The 19,066-nt window shown below is 35.7% G+C and overlaps 1 protein-coding gene across 1 annotated transcript; it reads left to right on the forward strand.

Moving 5' to 3' along the window:
• The first annotated feature begins 16,001 nt into the window (after positions 1–16,001).
• On the forward strand, positions 16,002–18,383 carry LOC127266277 (uncharacterized). Its single transcript, XM_051296466.1, has 3 exons — positions 16,002–16,786; positions 16,881–17,316; positions 17,664–18,383. The coding sequence occupies exons 1-3, from the start codon at positions 16,002–16,004 to the stop codon at positions 18,381–18,383; spliced, it is 1,941 nt and encodes a 646-aa protein (XP_051152423.1).
• Positions 18,384–19,066: the final 683 nt, after the last annotated feature.

Here is a 19,066-nt window from a genome sequence, read left to right on the forward strand (position 1 = left end):
TGCAAATGGATAATAAGATTATAACTTCTTACTTTTAATGAAATTTAAAAGGAAAACTTGAGAAAAATTTGACATTAGAATGTGAAACTCTAAAATATGTTGTTTCATCGTTCAAAAATTTCATAAATATATAGATATTTTTCAAGGGTGTGCAAAATTATTTACCCCCTCACTCCATCAGCTCAGCAATTCTAAAATTCGATCCACAATTTATCAATTTTATTTGCTAAGGTGTGAAAAATTAATTTTTTGAATTACCTATCATATTTAAATTTAAATCAAAATTTTAAATTATGTAATTTGATAATTCAAACTTCCTTGGGTATTCTGATTTTAACATTTTAAAAATTAAATCCAAAAGGAAAAAATTATTCTTTTTATAAAGTAAATTATTTTATCTTACAAAACATCACACCTAAATTATTATTCAAATAAAAATAAATCAAAAACGAAACAATTCATATTTAAGTGAATTTTTACTCCACTAATTTTTTTTCTTAACCTATCTATCACTTCTTCATAATTGATTCATTTATTTTCACCAATAGAATACGATATATCATCTATATAAAATCATTTATCATTTCTATTTTACATTTATCGCCTGAATTAAGTGAAAATCAAACATTGTAACCAATTTTTATTCTCTTTCTTTGTACCAAACATACTTTTATATTATTTTTCTTAATGATCTTATTTTTGGGTATATATAAAATACATTAACTTTTTAACTTTATTTTTTAGACTAAGTAGGTATTAATTAATGTTTTCAAACATATATATGTATTAATATTCTAAGTGTCCAAAAATATACTCCCTCCGTCCCAGAACTATAGTCCTATTTATTTTGGATACAAGATTTAAGGAATAATGATATTATATTGATAGTTGATAAAAAAAAAAAAAAGTATGAGTAAAAGAGTTTTTTTACCCTTGTGAGTATATTAATGTAAAAAGTAGTGATATTTGTGTAATAATAATGAAAAAATAAGGGTAGGTTTATATTGATATGAGTATTTATGAAAATGAGACTATTTTTTTTTACAGACAAAAATGGTAAACAAAACTATTGTATTAGAACGGAATAAGTACTTATTAACACAACTACGAGTTCTAGTATATATATATTATATCTTATATATATGAATATCGTACGGTTGCTACTTAAAATGTCATTTTTACCCTGATAAAAATTGACAACTTTACCTTCATATCCCACAATTTTTTTCTTTTCATCTTCTTTCTCTCATCATGATTACACTAATGGTGGAGCTTTTTCTGCAGATGCCACAACTAATACAGTCTATTAATTCATCCGGTACGATCGATCGATTTATATCATGCATTTTTGAATGAATGAGTTGATAAAATCTAAGTTTTGTTTTTGTAATTTCGGAGATTTGATTTAATTTCAGATTTGATCTGAAATTTTATTTTCGTTAATGTTTAGCAGCGAGCAATTTCTCGATAATGTTGTTGGACAACAATAATTGGCTCTACTTGTCTCTCTTGTCCATGGAAATGCTTGACGCTCTCACCATTTTCGGCCGTTGCCGGACCTACTGAGAATCGGGATTACTCCGCACCAAAGTGGTGTTGCAGGTAGTGTGTAATTTTTTGGAAGTTTCTGATTTGAATGCTGAGCTTGAAACAAATTTGTAGAAAAAAATAGTCACCAAAAAAATCCGTCATTGACCTAGAGCTTCGGAGATTGAGAAACACTGTTTGACACCTCCAGAAAATCATCATGTGTGAGGTTGTGGTCCTCATTCATCATCTTCATAAAATAGATTATGAAAGTACAAGCAGGAGAACTATTGAAACATGACTTGGATTTAGTTGTTTACCCGACCCGGAACCAAATTGAAAGGACTGTTTCAATTAGTCGGGTTTTTTCTTTTCTGGCTCATCTTAATTAATAAAAAATGGGCCTAGGGTTTAGGGTGTTTTTTGAGGTACTTATAAATAGATAGCTATTATTCCTAGTCGTATTGTATTGTAACCATCTGAATCAGTATAATAAAATCTCTCTAGTTCCTGCCCGTGGACATAGGTTGACACACCGTCACCGAACCACATAAAATCTTTGTGTTCTTTATTTTCTTTCTTTCTCGCTTTCTCATAACAAGTGGTATCAGAGCTATATCTGATTGATTAAAGATATCCTTGTATAAATATGATCTGAAGAAGTTTAGTGGGTCGAATGACTTCACGCTCTGGAAGGTCAAGATGAGGGTACTTCTAGTTCAACATTGATGTGCGGCTGCATTGAAAGGAGAAGACAAGTTTCTTAAAGACACGAAAGAGTATGTGAAGAATGAGATTTTGGCAAAGGCTCATTAAGCAATCTTGTTGTCAGTTACTGATGAGATGTTACGGGAGATTGTAGATCAGACGATGACTTCTGGATTATGGGATAAACTATGTGAGAAGTACCAGAACAACTCTCTCACGAACATGCTATATCAGAAACAACGACTTTACACCCTCTGAATGTCTGAAAGTACTCAGGTAAATGATCATCTTGATACCTTTAACCGTATTATTCTTGATCTTCAAGACGTTGAGGTTAAAATAGATGATGAAGATCAAGCCTAATTTTATTGTGTTCACTATCTGGTTTATATGAGAATTTTGTGGATACTATGTCGTATAGTAGAACTACAATTTATGTTAATAATGTGAAAGATGCTATTCTGGCTAAAGAATTAAAAAAAAATTGTTTATGGGGAAGAGGGTTCTGGTTCAGGTCTGTTTGCAGGTAAAGGAAAATCACAGGAGAGGGGTAATGGGAATGAGAGGTTGCATTCAAAATCAAAATCCTCTAGTAAAGTTAATTGTTATCTTTGCAAGGAGAAATGACACATTAAAAGGGATTGTCCACAAAAGAAGGGAAATACAAAAGCTGAGTCTAGTAACAGTGATAGTGCTGCTGTAGTACAAGACAGTTATGATGATGGAGACCTTGGTGATGTTCTGACAGTGTGTAGTGCTAGTATTGTTGATACCTGGATTATGGATACTGGTGTTTCTCACCACATGACGTTCTCTCGTGATTTATTGACTTTTTCCAATGAGTGAAATGAAATGGTGAAGTTAGGTGATGATGGGGTTCTGGCCATAAAGAGGAGTGGGACAGTGCAGATAAAATTTCATGACGGTACTGTTAGAAAATTTGATTGCTAGTAAGTTCTTGAAATCAGAAATAATTTAATTTCTCTGGGCACCTTAGCCAAGAATAGTTTAAAATATCATGGTGAAAGTGAGTGGGTGAAAATTTTGAAAGGTGCTCTGGTGCTGATGAAGGGAAAACTGCAGCATGAAATTTCTTTACTACAGGACAGTTCAATGAGGGGAACGGCGGCGGTATCCCAGTCCTTGGATAAACATAATGATAGGACAAATTTGTGGCATCATCGATTGGGTTACATGAGTGAGCAGGGGTTGTCTGTGCTAAGGAAACAAGGTTTACTTGGTTGGGATGTGACAGGTAAAATTCAATTATGTGAGGCTTGTGTAAAAGGGAAGCAACTCAGGGTGAGATTTAGTATCGGTCATCACACTTCAAAAGAAATTCTTGAGTATGTTTATTCAGATTTATGAGGTCCCTCTCCGGTGAAATCGGAGGGCGGTTGTTCTTACTTTGTCAATTCCATAGATGATTATTCAAGAAAAGTCTGGTTGTACTTTTTGAAGACTAAAGATGGGTGTTTGGGAAGTTTAAGGAGTGGAAGACCATGGTTGAAAAACGCACGGGTAAACAGGTCAAGACTCTAAAAATTGATAATGGGTTGAAGTTCTGAAATGCTCCATTTAATGATTTCTGCAATAAGGAATGTATATTTAGGCACCGCACTATATGACACACACTACAACAAAATGGGATTGAAGAGTGTATGAACCAAACCCCCATGGCGCATGCTACTTGTATGCGCATATTTGCTGGCTTATCTAAGCAATTATGGGCTGAACAGTTAACACTGCTAGTTATTTGGGTAATAGATCTTTATCAACTATATTTGAATTAAAGACTCCTCAAGAGGTATGGTCCGGTAAACCCTCTTATTACTCTAATCTAAGAATTTGGATGTCCTGCATAGTATCATGTGAATGACGGTAAGTTGGAGCCGATGACGGTAAAATGTATATTTCTAAGGTATGCAACATGAGTCAAAGGTTATCGACTGTGGATTACGGAAGGTAAAAATCTTGGTAAATTTCTTATTAGCAGAGATGTAACCTTTGATGAATTTGCTATGCTTGATCAAAGTAGAGGTTGTGAAAGTATTGCAGGTACCAAATATTGTGGTGCTAACCATAAGGTGGAGTTTGAGGCTCTTGACAGAGTTGTGTTAGAGAAAGAGCAGCAATATAATACTATTGATCAATCCGATCAACCAGATTAGTCAAAACCTTAAGGGAAGCCGGTTAATGAGGAAACTGGTGACACTGGTACTGGGATTGAAGATTCCATAGCAGCTAGAAAAGGAAAGAGAAATATTCCAAAACCAGCTAGGTTTGCAGGATGTGTCAATACATGTGACATGGATTCTATGGCTTATGCATTGGTGGTTGGTTATGATATTGTCTTTGATGAGCCAAAAACATATAAAGAAGTTCAATGAATGAAGAGATGCAGTCTCTTGAAAAGAACAAGACTTGGGATCTCGTTGCACTACCAGAAGGGGTGAAGCCAGTAGGATGCAAGTGGGTCTTTAGAAGAAAGAAGAGAATTCCTGGTGTTGAACTTGCTAGGTTCAAGGCGAGACTGGTGGCAAAAGAGTTCTCACAAAAGGAAAGAATTGATTATCATGAAGTCTTTTCTCCTATGGTGAAACACAAAATCAATCGGGTTCTTTTGGCAATGGTGGGTGCTTTTGATTTGGAGCTGGAGCAACTTGATGTAAAAAGAGCATTCCTTCATAGTAATTTAGAAAAGCGGATTTACATGTATGAACCGGAGGTGTTCGACAGCTCCAAAAGAGATCAAGTATGCTTGTTAAAGAAATCTCTATATGGCTTGAAGCAGTCTCCGAGGCAGTGGTACGAGAGATTTGATTCTTTCATGGTGTCTAATGGTTATCCTCATAATTAATTTGATAACTGTGATTACTCGAAGACAGTTTCTAGTGATTCCTTTGTGTATCTGTTGTTGTATATGGATGATATGTTAATTGCAGCTAAAAACATGACTATAATTAATGACTTGAAGGCTCTACTAAAGGGTGAGTTTATGAAGGATTAGGGTGTGGTAAAGGAAATACTGGGTATGAAGATCTGGCATGATAAAGAAGCAGGACGGCTATAGGTTTCTCAAGAAAGGTATATTGAGAAAGTTTTGTAGACATTTTCTGTTGATTATTCTAAACCGGTAAGTACTCATTTGGCGGCACACTTTAAACTTGATCGGACCATTATACCAGCTACAAATAAAGAGGTTAGCTACATGAAGACGGTTCCATATTCAAGTGCAGTTGGAAGTCTTATGTATGTGATGGTATGTACAAGACCGGATCTCACTTATGCGGTTAGTGTGGTGAGCAGGTTTATGGCTAATCTGGGTAAAACTTATTGGGGAGTTGTAAAGTGGATCTTGCGATATTTGAAAGGAGCGTATGATATTTGTCTGGTATGTGATGATAAAGGCCATGGTGATGGTCTGATTGGCTATGCAGACTCTTATTACGGGGGTGACTTGGTGAAACAAAGATCACTGACTTGCTTTATCTTCAGTCCATTTGGATGTGTAGTCAGTTGGAAATCTACTTTATAACCTACGGTTGCACTGTCGACAACTGAGGTGGAATACATGTCAATGATTGAAGGTATTAAGGAGGGTATCTGGTTACATGGTCTGGTGCAGAGTTTGGGTCTGAAGGTGGAGAAACCGGTGTTATTATGTGATAGTCAGAGTGCTTTAAGTTTGGCTTAAAATTCGGTCTATCTCGAGAAAACCAAGCATATTGATGTAAGGTTGAATTTTATCCGTGATGTTCTTGAGGAAGACAGGTGTTCTATTCAGAAAATAGCTATATAATACAATCCAACTGATATGTTGACAAAGGCGCTACCAACGGAGAAGTTCAAGCATTGCTTGAACTTGGTGAATATTCACATGAGGTAAAGTCCCCTCGGGGCATTTGGCAGGAAGAAGACGACTGAGAGAGATACTGAGGAACCTTTGGCAGTTGGAGAAACCCCAAGTCAAGGTGAAGATTGTTGAAACGTGACTTGTATTTAGGCGGTATACCCGACACGGAACAAAAACGAAAAGGCTGTTTCAATTGGCAGGATTCATTTTCAGACCATCCTAATTAATAACAAATGATCTTAGGGTTTAGGGTGTTTTGGGGGTGCTTATAAATAGATTGTTATGGTTCCTAGCCGTAGAAAAATTATTGTAACTCTCTGAATTAGTAAAATAAAATCTCTCCGGTTCCTACCCGTGGCCGTAGGTTGACACACCGTCACCAAACCACGTAAAACCTATGTGTTCTTTATTTGCTTTCTTTCTATTTTTTCATAACACTATTTGGAATCACTAAAAAAACAACCTGATTTTTGAGATGAAAGTCTTGGCATAACTCATTTAAGTGATCTTTGAGTCATGGACATAAAAAATGCAATATCCAAAAAGTCCTTCAATGATCTTCTCGAAAATTAAGTCTGTGACATATCTGGCTAAAGTCAAAATAGTTTTTTTAAGCTTTTGGGCTCGGCTCCGGATTATTGGTTCGATTGGAAATATTGTTGGATTTGTAGACTTCATGATGGTTACATAGTCTTCTCCCTCTTTAAAAGGTTATTTCATCAACAGTTCACCACCTACATAAAAAAACACTAAGTAAAAAATATTAAAAGTTTCATGTATACCATACTTACCTAGCAAATATAATTTGCAGGCATTGTCATTTATGCACTCAATAACTTGAGATGGGCCCTCTCCCCATGGCCGTGGGGATCACTTGGACTCTCTTTTGGTTGAGAATTTCTTCTTGCGAAGGTGCAACCATATCCAATATTCAGGTTGGAAAACCACTCTCTTTGGATGGCGGTTGCCTTTATTTGTAGTTCGTGAATTTCACGGCTCTAATATCTTTTACACATCTTTGTGGAGTTTTTGGATATTACTCATTCTCTAAAATTCATATTAGATTGCTCATTGCTAGGGAATGACACTAAGTCAAGTAGGGTATGCGGATTATAACCATAAATAACTTCAAAAGTGGATATATTAGTAGAAAAATGTATTGTCCTGTTATAAGAAAATTCCACATGTGGCAAACAATTTTTCCAAGAAGTCAAGTTCTTTTTGATAATACATCTAAGTACCAAATGTGCAATTAGTGACTTCAATTTCCATCAGTTTGAGGGTGGTATGATGTTGAAAATAGTAAGTTAGTACCCAGTTTCTCCCAAAATGTTTTTCAAAACAAACTAAAAAATATTGTATCTCTATCAGAAACAATAGAATAGGGCACTCCATGCAAACGTACTTCTTTTAAAAAATAGGTTAGCAATATGCATTGTATTATTAGTTTTGCAACAAAAGCAATAACATAAGCTATTTTTGAAAATCGATCTACTACTACCATTACAGACTCCTTACTTCCATTTGTTCGGGTCAATCCAAGGATAAAATCCATGTTAACATCGACCGAAGGTAAGTATGGAACAGGTAATGTGGTGTATAAACTAGATGGCTTTGAAGTAGGCTTTTCTTGCTTGCACACCACACAATCACTAATATACTTCACAATGTCCGTGTGCATTTCTACAACAATTTATAAATTTCGGTGATACCATAGTGTCCCATAAGTCCACCTTCATGGGCTTCATTAGTCAATACAACTCTAAGAGACCCTCTAGGAATGCATAGTTCGTCAGATTTTTGCAAAAACCCATAATGTAAGAAGTAACCCTTATATCCAAATTTTTTATATTTTGAAAAAGATTTAGAAAAATCTAAAATATTCTTATATAGATCCTTAATAAATGCAAACCTTAGCAATTGTGATGTCAAAATAGTATGAAGGTGAGTGCACCTACACAAAGCATTTATATCAATATTTTCCTGGTCTTTCTTGAACTTAATAATGTAAGAAAATGAATATATGAATGCTAACCAACGAGTATATCTTTTGCATGATTTAGATTGATTCTTAATGTGCTTAAGGGACTCGTGATTAGTGTGTATGAAAAATTCCTTAGGATGAGTAATGTTTCCATACCTAAAACGCTCGAACTAGTACATACATCTCATTATCGTACGTGGGGTAATTCAAGGTTGCTCTATTCAATTTTTTACTAAAGAAGGAAATGGGCTTACAACATTTCATCAAAATAGTCTCTATGTCAATCCTTGATGCATCACATTCACGTTCAAATGTTATATTAAACCAGGAAGTTCAAGTATAAGTCCATGAGTAAGTATGTTTAAGTCGGTCAAATGGTTTTTGTTGATCCCCCCCCCCCCCTCAATTGAACTTTTCATCCTTGTGTATCACCGATGTCAATGGGGCTATAATGGAACTAAAGTTGCAAATGAATCTCCTATAAAATCCCGCTAAACTGTGAAAATATTTGACCTCATGAAGTGTTGGTTGTTCTTGAATAATGCAAATATTTTCTTCATCAACTTGTATACCCTGCGCACTAACAACATGACCTAACTATAGGCAATGCAAAATACAAAAAGAACACTTATTCACATTAGCATACAATTTGTCCTTCCTCACTAGATCTAAGACAACCCTAAACATGTTGAATATTTTCTTTCAAATCATGGCTGTAAATAAAAATGTCATCAAAGTACACAACTAAAAAGTTTTCTATGCATCTCATCAATACATGATTAATCGATCACATGAAAGTACTAGGAGAATTTGTGAGTCCGAAAAGTATAGCAACCCATTCATATAAATCTAACTTAGGTTTGAAGGCCATTTTGCATTTTTCGCCCTTCCTTATTCTAATTTGATGATATCCACTATTTAAATTTATTATAGAAAATATAGTAGCGCCATGCAATTCATCTAACATATCAATAAGCCTGGGAATAAGATGCCTATACTTAACAATAATTGTATCAATGGCTCTACAATTGATAAACATTTGTGATTTACCATTTTTTTGGCACAAGTAAAACAGGAAAAGAACAAGGGTTCAAGCTTTCTTTTACCGAACTTTTATCCATCAATTCTTGCACTTCGCATTGGATCTTCTTTGTCTCATTGGGATTGGCCCTATAAGCTGGCCAATTAGGAAATTCAGCTACAGAGGTGAAATCAATTTGATGTTCAATTCCTCTCAATAGCGGCAATCCTCCGGATAGATTCTTAAGAAACACGTCAGAAAATTCTTGCAAAATAGTATAAAACTTGGGTGATAGGTTAGACTTTAATTCTTGAAGTGGTAAACAATAAGACTTACACATCAAGATATATATCCTATCAGTTTTCTTCCCCCAACATAAATTCCTAATATTTGCACTCATTTTGCTAACACTCAACTCACTTTTCTCCTTTCTTTTAGTCTCACGTTTACTTGATGTTTGACTCTTTTTTTTTTTTCTCATTTGCTTCCTTCGCTTGTTCTTTTTTAAGCTTACAAATGTGATTTGGTTAGATAACCTCTTGATCTTTATGCGCTTCTTTAAGACTTAGTGGTTTTAACACCACTTTCTTGCCTTCGTATGTCAAGGTGAAAGTGTTCATCTTACCATCATAAATAACTTCATTATCAAATTTCTATGGATGCCCAAGTAATATGTGGTAAGCTTGCATAGGGACTACATCACACGTCACCTTATTGTTGTACTTGTAGATATGGATGTTAACTTCAACTTGCTTATTCACCTTTAGCTCGCCACTACTATTCAACCATTGTAGGCGATACAACTTCTAGTGTGGCTTCATTTAAAACTCATACTTCTTTGTAAATGCCTCGCTAATCACATTTGTACAACTACATTTATCAATAATCATACTAAAAATTTTACCTTTGATCTTGCAAAGAAAATGAAAGATGTTTTATCTTTGCAATTTCTCTTCATCTGGTTTGGGTAGTGTAGTGTATTCAAGGCTCGCAGCGTCACCATCGTAACTTGATTGTACGCCTCCTCGTCATTGGATTGGGTAGCTCTGGGAGTATCCATTAAAGCCGGCATGCTATCATGGGCAAAGTCAACCTTATTAGATTCCGTAAGAACCATTGTATGCTTGTTAGTCTATTGGGACGCATAATGCCCCTTGCCCTATCATTTGATATAAGTAATATCTCGGTTCCATGTAGGCTTTGTACAGACAAATTTCTTTAACCGTGACTTTGGTGTTTCAAACTTTGGCTCAATTCGGATGCATTGTACGTTTGTTAGTCCAGTCGGACGCATAATGCTCCTTGCCCTAGCATTTGAAATAAGTAATATCTCGGTTCCATGTAGGCTTTGTAGAGACAAATTTCTTTAACCATGAGTTTGGTGCCTCAAACTTTGGCTCAATCTTTTTCCTTTCAAAATCGAGGCCTTTGTGTGGTCCTAGGGCAAATATTGTTAGGTGTGAACTTTGGGATAACCTTTGTGCTCCAATTGCATGACTAGCTGTCCAGCTTTTGCATCACAATTGCTTCTCAATCTTTATGGCACGTTGTAACAATATCTCAATATTGACATAATGATGTAACTTTAGGGAGTTTTGAATATCTCTATGGAGTCCTCCCATGAATTTCTCCATCATAGAGTCCTCTTCCTCCACTATATCATTCCTTATCATAGTCTTTTCCAAGTCTTTGTAATATTCCTCAACCGTGCGGGAGCGTTGTGTAAGTTCTTGCACTCGTTAGTAAAGATTTCATTTATACCAAGATGGTACAATTTTTTCTCCATTTCTCTTTCCAGAGCATCACTAGCTTACAGTCTGACCCGAGTAGCATGCCCCTCAAGTAGTAATAGGATCTTTTTCTTCCATTCTTCTTTTGATATGAATATGATCCCACCAATTCAAAGCATAATTAATGAATTCAAGTACTTCAATTTGTACTTTCTATTCTTCATCGTATTAAGAGAATAAAAGAAGAGCTCTATATTTCATTCCCAATCAAAGAAAGTGTCACGATCGGAATAATCATTGAAGGTTGAGATGCTGAAATTCAGGTTTCGCATGGGATCGTGTGGACAAGATCTATTCTGGGCTATTTTCCACTCGTCATTAGATCCAAAAACATATCTTTCATGAGAGATTCACCTTTTGTACTCTGGAGTATGACGTCGAGGACTACAAAATTCTGGTGGGTCAACTGTGGTCCTGAACTGTGCACCAACGGAGAGGTGTGCATTTAAAAAATCCAACTTTTGGTTTAGTTCGTTCATCTCTAAGTCAAAATGCTCATTGATCTTATTGGTAGGTGTTGCATTGATTGCATTATAGATGAGTTTGGATTCTAAAGAAATTTGTTGTTTTTCTTCATCACTTGACATGAGGATAGAAGATATATACGTATAGCAAATTAGAATAAAAATAAGGACAACCTCTTAAGTTTCTCCCCTCAGATAATAATTTCTCCGAGATGTAATGCACTATTGACAAATTCTTTTTTTTTTCCCCTCAACTCGTGTATCGCTCAATACAAGTGTTCTCACCAATTTTCTTACATGCCTTCAATCTCAAAATGTTTTAGAGAAGATTATTTGTTTGATGCCTAATTAATCAATATATAGCACACATGTGCATTAACTCCAAAGAAAAAGAAATGAAATGAATGAATATGAAAATATTGGAAAAGAAAATTTAAAAGAAAACAATTGGAAAAAAGTAAAAAAGGGATCGAAAAATATATATATATATAAGGTGTGTTTTTTGTGGATTTTTACCTAAAATTTTACTATTCACCAAATTTTTCTTTAAAAATATCAAATAAAATATTTATTTATTTTTTTATATTTTAGTAAAATTTAATTTTACATTCAAAATATCATTTCAACACTTGTTTATATCACACCATATCACTATTCTAATTTAAAAGTTTTACCATTTAAATCAAAACACAAAATTCAAACCCTCAAAAGAACACACCCAAAAATATCATATAGAAGAATACGAAAACAAAACATTATCAATCCAATTTTTGAACTTTCATTCCTTTTTTTTTCATGTGAGAACTATGCAGCACACAATTCAAAATCTTTAAACCAATCAAGGAATGAAGTTGTGCAACAAGAAGTCAAGCACCAACTCAGAGATGATGAACTGTCTCGAATCACTAAAAAATAACCCAATTTTGACATATTATCGACGATTAAATCATATAATCTCGAATAATCAAGACAATAAGAATCGCTTTTGAAAGAATAAATTTTATAAATAATATAGACAAGAGGTGTGTCCTTGCAATGATAAATAACACTACCAAAAAAATGGCCATTTGTAGCGAAATCTTAGTTGCTACAATTTTCTTGCTACAAAAGCTATTTTTTGTTTTGGATATTACCGTAACAAATGGTATTTTTGGTATGGTCAACACCTATTCTTTTGTTGCGGTATATTTCCGTTACAACTACAATAATTTTCTTTTAAATTTCAAAATAAATCTAAAATAATCTAAAATAATATATCATATTTACATATATATGTATGTCATATATAATACATACATAATACTTACATATTAATATATACAAATTAAATACTTATATATTAATATATACAAATTAAAATTAAGGTCATTATTTATTTAAAAATAATAAAATTTCAAAATAAATCTAAAATAATCTAAAATAATATATCATATTAATTTACATATATATGTATGTAATATATAATACATACATAATACTTATATATTAATATATACAAATTTAATACTTATATATTAATATATACAAATTAAAATTAAAATAATTATTTATTTTAAAATAATAAAATTTGAAATTAAATCTAAAATAATCTAGAATAATATATCATATTAATTTACATATATACGTATGTCATATATAATACATACATAACACTTATATATTAAAATATACAAATTAAATACTTATATATTAATATATACAAATTAAAATTAAAATAATTATTTATTTTAAAATAATAAAATTTCAAAATAAATCTAAAATAATCTAGAATAATATGTCATATTAATTTACATATATATGTATGTCATATATAATATATACATAACACTTATATATTAAAATATACAAATTAAAATAAAAATAATTATTTATTTTAAAATAAAAGTATATATTATAAAAATTAAAAACCTCCACCACAACCATAAGCAGCTGCAATCGCGCGCCGCCTGTCTTCTTCGTCCTGCCCTGCTTCTTCTGCATCTTCTTTCTTCTTCTTCCTTCGTCGATCTCTTGGTTCGTCTTCTTCCTCTTCGTCGTCGTCTTTTTCTTTGTGTTCTTCTTCACCGACTGGCTGACCTCCGCCCTACACCCCTGAAAATCGCACCTCCTCACTGTCTTCGGCCGTCGACCGCGCTCCACCGCTGCCCGCGGACGTCCTCAAACGCAAACCATAGCTTTTCCTGTAAATTTGGATATGGGATTAATTATTTTTTTTTTGTTTTTTTTCTGCCTAGTAAGGCTTTTCTGATTTTTAATTTTTGTTCCTAATATTAGATTTAGGGCTTAATCTGTTACATAGACGATGAGAGATTTCTCAATTATATGGTTCGTCTTGACACTACTTGATAATTAGATTCATTCCTCTTGTGCCTTACTTCTTGGATGACAAATAGCCTTTTCCAGAAAGAAATTATTCCTGCATTTTTACAAGTCTGAGGTTTAACTCATTACTGGGCAGCTAGATATAATATTTTTAGTTCTAATGGAATTTTTAAGTGGGAAGTTTGTTCATGGCATTTCAAGTCGTTCCTGAAGCACGTGATTAGCATAAACTTTATTTTTACTGGTAAAATTTACTATATAGTTGGTGGAGGCAGAGCACATATATAAGTTTATATATATGTTTGTGTATTGTTTGTATGAATGAATATTGCAATCAGAAAAGGGGAGGGTTGGGTACATCAACTAGAAGAATTACTTGGATTATAAGGTTTAGGGACCACCTCCAAATTTAATTCCAACGGGGACCACATCAATTGGTTGCTTCTCCAAACCTTGTAGAAGCTGTTGTATATATGTATATATATATGTGTGTGTGTAAGAAGATAGTGGTGCATTCTGCTGTAGTTCATGTTCCATGCTGATAAAGCACAACAACTGCCAAAAGCCCAGTCTAAATATACCATAATCACTGATATGTATAATATTGTTTGTGTTTTCTCTGTTACTTTTTACTGTTTTTATAAAGTGTTCTGCTGATTCTTGGATCTACTAATGTGCATTATGGATGACACGAGGCGTCTTTGAAATTGAATAGGTGTGTCATACCCGCCATTGAGGGACAACGTACTTTCCGGTACAAGTCTAAGCGTCGATCCAAGCTTGCTGCATTGTAGTAAGTTATTCATTCATCAATAGTATATCACATTACTTGTATAGTTTTTATGATTTGAACATTCGAATTATAGTGCTGATATTCATATTTTTAGTTCAATACTACTATTTTGGGTGGTTATATAAGCCGAGGCAGGTTAGTATTAAAAACCAACCTGAAATAAATTATCTTAGGGTCTGAAAATTATTTACATGGCACGCTATTAAAGTGGTACTTATATCTTGATCCACATTACAACATGTGTTTAATTAAGTGCATACGATATTTGTTAATGGGATTATGAAAAATCTTCAAACTTTTTCTTTCTTAGATGGACAAGAGTTGGATTGACGAATCGAACCATACTTCGTCTACTTATTTGGATGGTGTGATTCAATTCTTAAACTATGCTTTTCTTAGGAGGGATATAGACTCGGTTGTATATTGCCCATGTAGGACTTGTTTAAACCGTGCCACTAATACTCGTTGGGAGATATTGCTTCATTGTATTAGGTATGGGTTTGACCCCGTCTTACAGGGTGTGGACTAGCCATGATGAAGTTATGGGTGAAACATCAAGTAGCACGGAAGACAGGCTTAGGTCAGCACTGTGGGAAGATGACCTAGATATGCTAATGCGCGATTATGCTATGCCTGACCACCAGGGTGAAGGGATCAATGAAGGCAACACTTCGAACGATGTAGGTGATGACCATAGAGATGACAACAACAGTGGGTGGAGGCAAATGCTTGAAGACATGCAAAATGATCTTATCCCAGGGTCTAAGAAGATTAGCAGGCTTTCATTTATTGCACGTCTCTTGCATTTGAAGGTTCTATGTCAGTGGTCTAACCACTCGGTCGACCTACTATTAGAGCTGTTGCGGGATGCCCTACCAGATGTTGTGATCTTGCCGAAGAATTACTACGAGGCAAACAAAATAACAAAGAAGTTGGGGTTTAATTATAAGAGTATAGATGCATGCATTAATAACTGTATGTTGTTCACAGGAGATGATGTAGAACTCAAATCTTGTGTGATTTGTGGGGCTAATAGGTTCGTTGACGGCAGCCCTACTAAGGCAGCAAAAAAGATGAGGTACTTTCCCTTAGTGCCCCGTTTACAGAGATGATTTTTATCTTAAAAAACTGCAGCTTCCATGCGCTGGCATGCTGAAGGCCGTGTCAACGATTGACTGTTACGCCATCCGGCTGATAGTGCAGCTTGGAAGAACTTCAATCGTCGTCACCCGTCATTTGCCAATGACGTACGCAATGTACGTCTAGGGTTGGCCACTGATGGGTTTAATCCTTTCGGAAACAGGAGTGTGAGCTACAACATTTGGCCAGTAGTTCTTGTCATTTACAATCTACCACCATGGTTATGTATGAAACAACCATAATTCATCCTATCTACAATTATTGATGGTCCGAAGGACCCGGGGATCGCATTGATGTTTTTCTTCAGCCTCTGGTTGCTGAGTTGAAAGAATTATGGAGTACGGGGGTTAGAACATATGATGCATTAAGGAAAATTTTCAAATGCGGGCCGCTTTAATGTGGACCATTAGTGACTTCCCAGGGTATGCCATGTTATCTGGCTGGCCAACACGGGGGGCAAATGCATGCCCTAATTGCGGTATGAGAACACATTCGGCATACTTGAAAAATGGTCATAAATTCTGCTATTGTGGACACCGGCGATACCTGCCCGACGGTCATAGAATGCGTCTGGATCGACAGTCCTTCGATGGAACGATGGACTTTGCAGCACCTACGACACCCATAACTTGTACAGAACTGGAAGAACAAATACGCGATGTGCCAACTACATATGTGAAAGATGATTTGATTACACAACACTTGGCACATCGATCTAGAAAACGGCGTCTCTATGAGCATGAAGAAGTGTTAGGGTGGAAAAAGAAGAGCATATTCTTTGAATTACCATACTGGGCTGAGAATGATATACGACACAACCTTGATGTGATGCACATTGAAAAAAATGTTTGTGAGAATGTCCTTCACACTTTGCTAGGCACGAAGGGAAAAACAAAGGACAACCTTAATACAAGAAAGGATTTACAGTTGTTGAATATAAGAACTTCTTTGCATCCTATTCCGAGACCGAATGGTGGTTTTTATTTACCTGCAGCCGCTTACACCATAAGTTCCTCTGAAAAGAAAATATTTCTATCGGTCTTGAAAAATCTAAGACCCCCCGATGGTTTCAGTAGCAATTTATCCCGTAGGGTGAGAGTGGAGCAACTAAGCATTTGGGGATTGAAGAGCCACGATTGTCATGTTCTAATGCAGAAGATTCTTGCCATTTCCCTCCGCCGGTACACCTTATATTTTTGTTATCATTTCTCGAATATGATCATAGTGTGCTTGTACAACTTCAGATCAAATGTTGTATTCGTTCTCCTTCTATAGGGCACTACCGAGAGAAGTAGTTCTTGTATTGATAGAATTGTGTGGCTTCTTCCATTCGATGTGCTTACACAACAACTCAGTTCGTCAGTTGGAGAAGTTACAGGAAAGGATAGCTTTGACTCTCTGCCATCTAGAGAAGTTATTTCCTCCGTCATTTTTTGACGTGATGGAGCATCTCCCAATTCACTTGGTGGAAAAGGCAATGATTGCCGGACCTGTGCATTATAGGTGGATCTATCCTATTGAACGGTATTTAGGTACTCTTAAGAGATATGTACGAAACCGTGCACAGCCAGAGGGGTCCATTGTATGCGGATACCTCTCGGAGGAGTGTATGTCATTTTGTTTAAGGTATCTTGGTGGTGTCAAGACAAAAGAGAACCGAGGCCCGCGACATGATGACCAGGGGTGCACAACTGGCTGTGGTATTGGTGGGGTGCGTTGTAACCTTGATTTTATCTCCTTGCAACAAATTCACGGGTACATATTAGGCAATTTGGAAGCTATTGAGCCAACAACAAGGTACTATTATTTACTCTACGAAAATATTCCTATTGTGCGCATAGTGAATACATAGATTAACTTCAACCATCTACTACTAGGGCTCATCTTAAAAGCATAAGGACACGGCCACGTGCAAGTCCCCGGGAAGTGCAACGGATCCATACAGAACAATTTCCAGGCTGGTTTCAAAATTATGTCCGTGTTCATTTTCACTCCATTCTCACTTTGAGAAATAAAACCTATCAAGGATGCGTAAACATAACTTATTTGTGCGCTTAGGTAGAAGAACCAACACACATTGTCGAAGGGACGGTTACTGATTATATGAAGACATTAGCACGCGGACCCAACCGTCATGCAATAAGGTACACTTCGTGCATAGTTGGAGGTTTGCGCTTTAGAGTCAAGTCAATAGATGACGGGAAAAAGACTCGGTGTGCCGGAGTGATGCTAAATGCGAATACTATGAGTTTTGCCAGTGCAAGAGACATTAACCCATGTTCAGGCACCGTTGCATATTACGGTATGGTGACTGACATTATAGAGGTGCAGTACAACAACGAGAATAAACACCTTCTATTCAAATGCGATTGGGTGGACCCAGAGAGGGGCATGAAAGAAGACGAATTTAGGTACAAGTTAGTAAACTTCTCGCATTTGATGTACTCAAAAAATCTTCCCACGGATGAACCATTTTGTTTAGCTACACAAGCAAGACAAATTTGGTACATCGATGATCCAATTGATGGAGCATGGAGTGTCGTTGTGCCAATGGTAAAGAGAGATAACTATGATGTTTACACGATGATAGATGACAGATTCAATAATAGGTTCTCCTTAGATTATGGGTATTGTTCTCGGGAATCCCGTGACTATTGGGTGAGAAAGGGCGTAGAAGGAACGATAGTAGAAGGAGAGCAGCTAGGGAATGTATCCGTTGGTATACAAAGCCACCTTGGCGAGTCCTCGGACGAGGAGACTGATGGAGCTCCGATGTAGCGGAGATGAGTCGGTGTAGCAATCGGCTTCACTTTTGGGTTCTCATATACCTTTTGACTTTTGGAAAAGATGAATAGACTTGGAAAGTGGAAACATTACTATAGTAGTCTTTACTTACAGCAGAAGATTTTGAATTAAATAAGGTAAATAGAATCATTCACACTTAATATATTTTCGGCCTAGTAAGTGTTGTTCCTATGAAATAGTTATCTTATCATACTACATTTGTTGTTGAAAGCATGTTGTTTCTAATTTATTTATACATTCCTGCATATATGTTGCTAACAGGATATTTGAATTCTTTCCTTTTAGGTAATGGTGAGAACCAACCGTGAAAGGCAATCTATATTGCAAGAGGTTGGAGGTTCACCACTCCGACGGGTCACAAGAGCCCTAGCACGCAGCAGCTCCAAGACAACCAATCACCCGGAGGTTAGTACACCCTCTCCACCGAAGCAAGTTGGTCCTAAACGGCTAACCACTAGACGCAAGGGTGCCCATGTCTCACCTCTTTTGGACCGCTTAAAATCAATTACCGAAGAGTGGGAGAGAAAGCAGGATGCTCGGATGGCAGCAAGGGCAGATGCATCCTCCGTTCGACGTCCTTTATTGCAGGATTCACATGAGCCAGAGCAGGTAATATTGATTGTCAAATACGCCTAATAAATTCCTTGCCTTGCTAC

This window comes from Andrographis paniculata, unplaced genomic scaffold (assembly GCF_009805555.1).
Source record: "Andrographis paniculata isolate CXL003 unplaced genomic scaffold, ASM980555v1 Contig75END, whole genome shotgun sequence".
Classification (NCBI taxonomy): Eukaryota; Viridiplantae; Streptophyta; class Magnoliopsida; order Lamiales; family Acanthaceae; genus Andrographis; species Andrographis paniculata.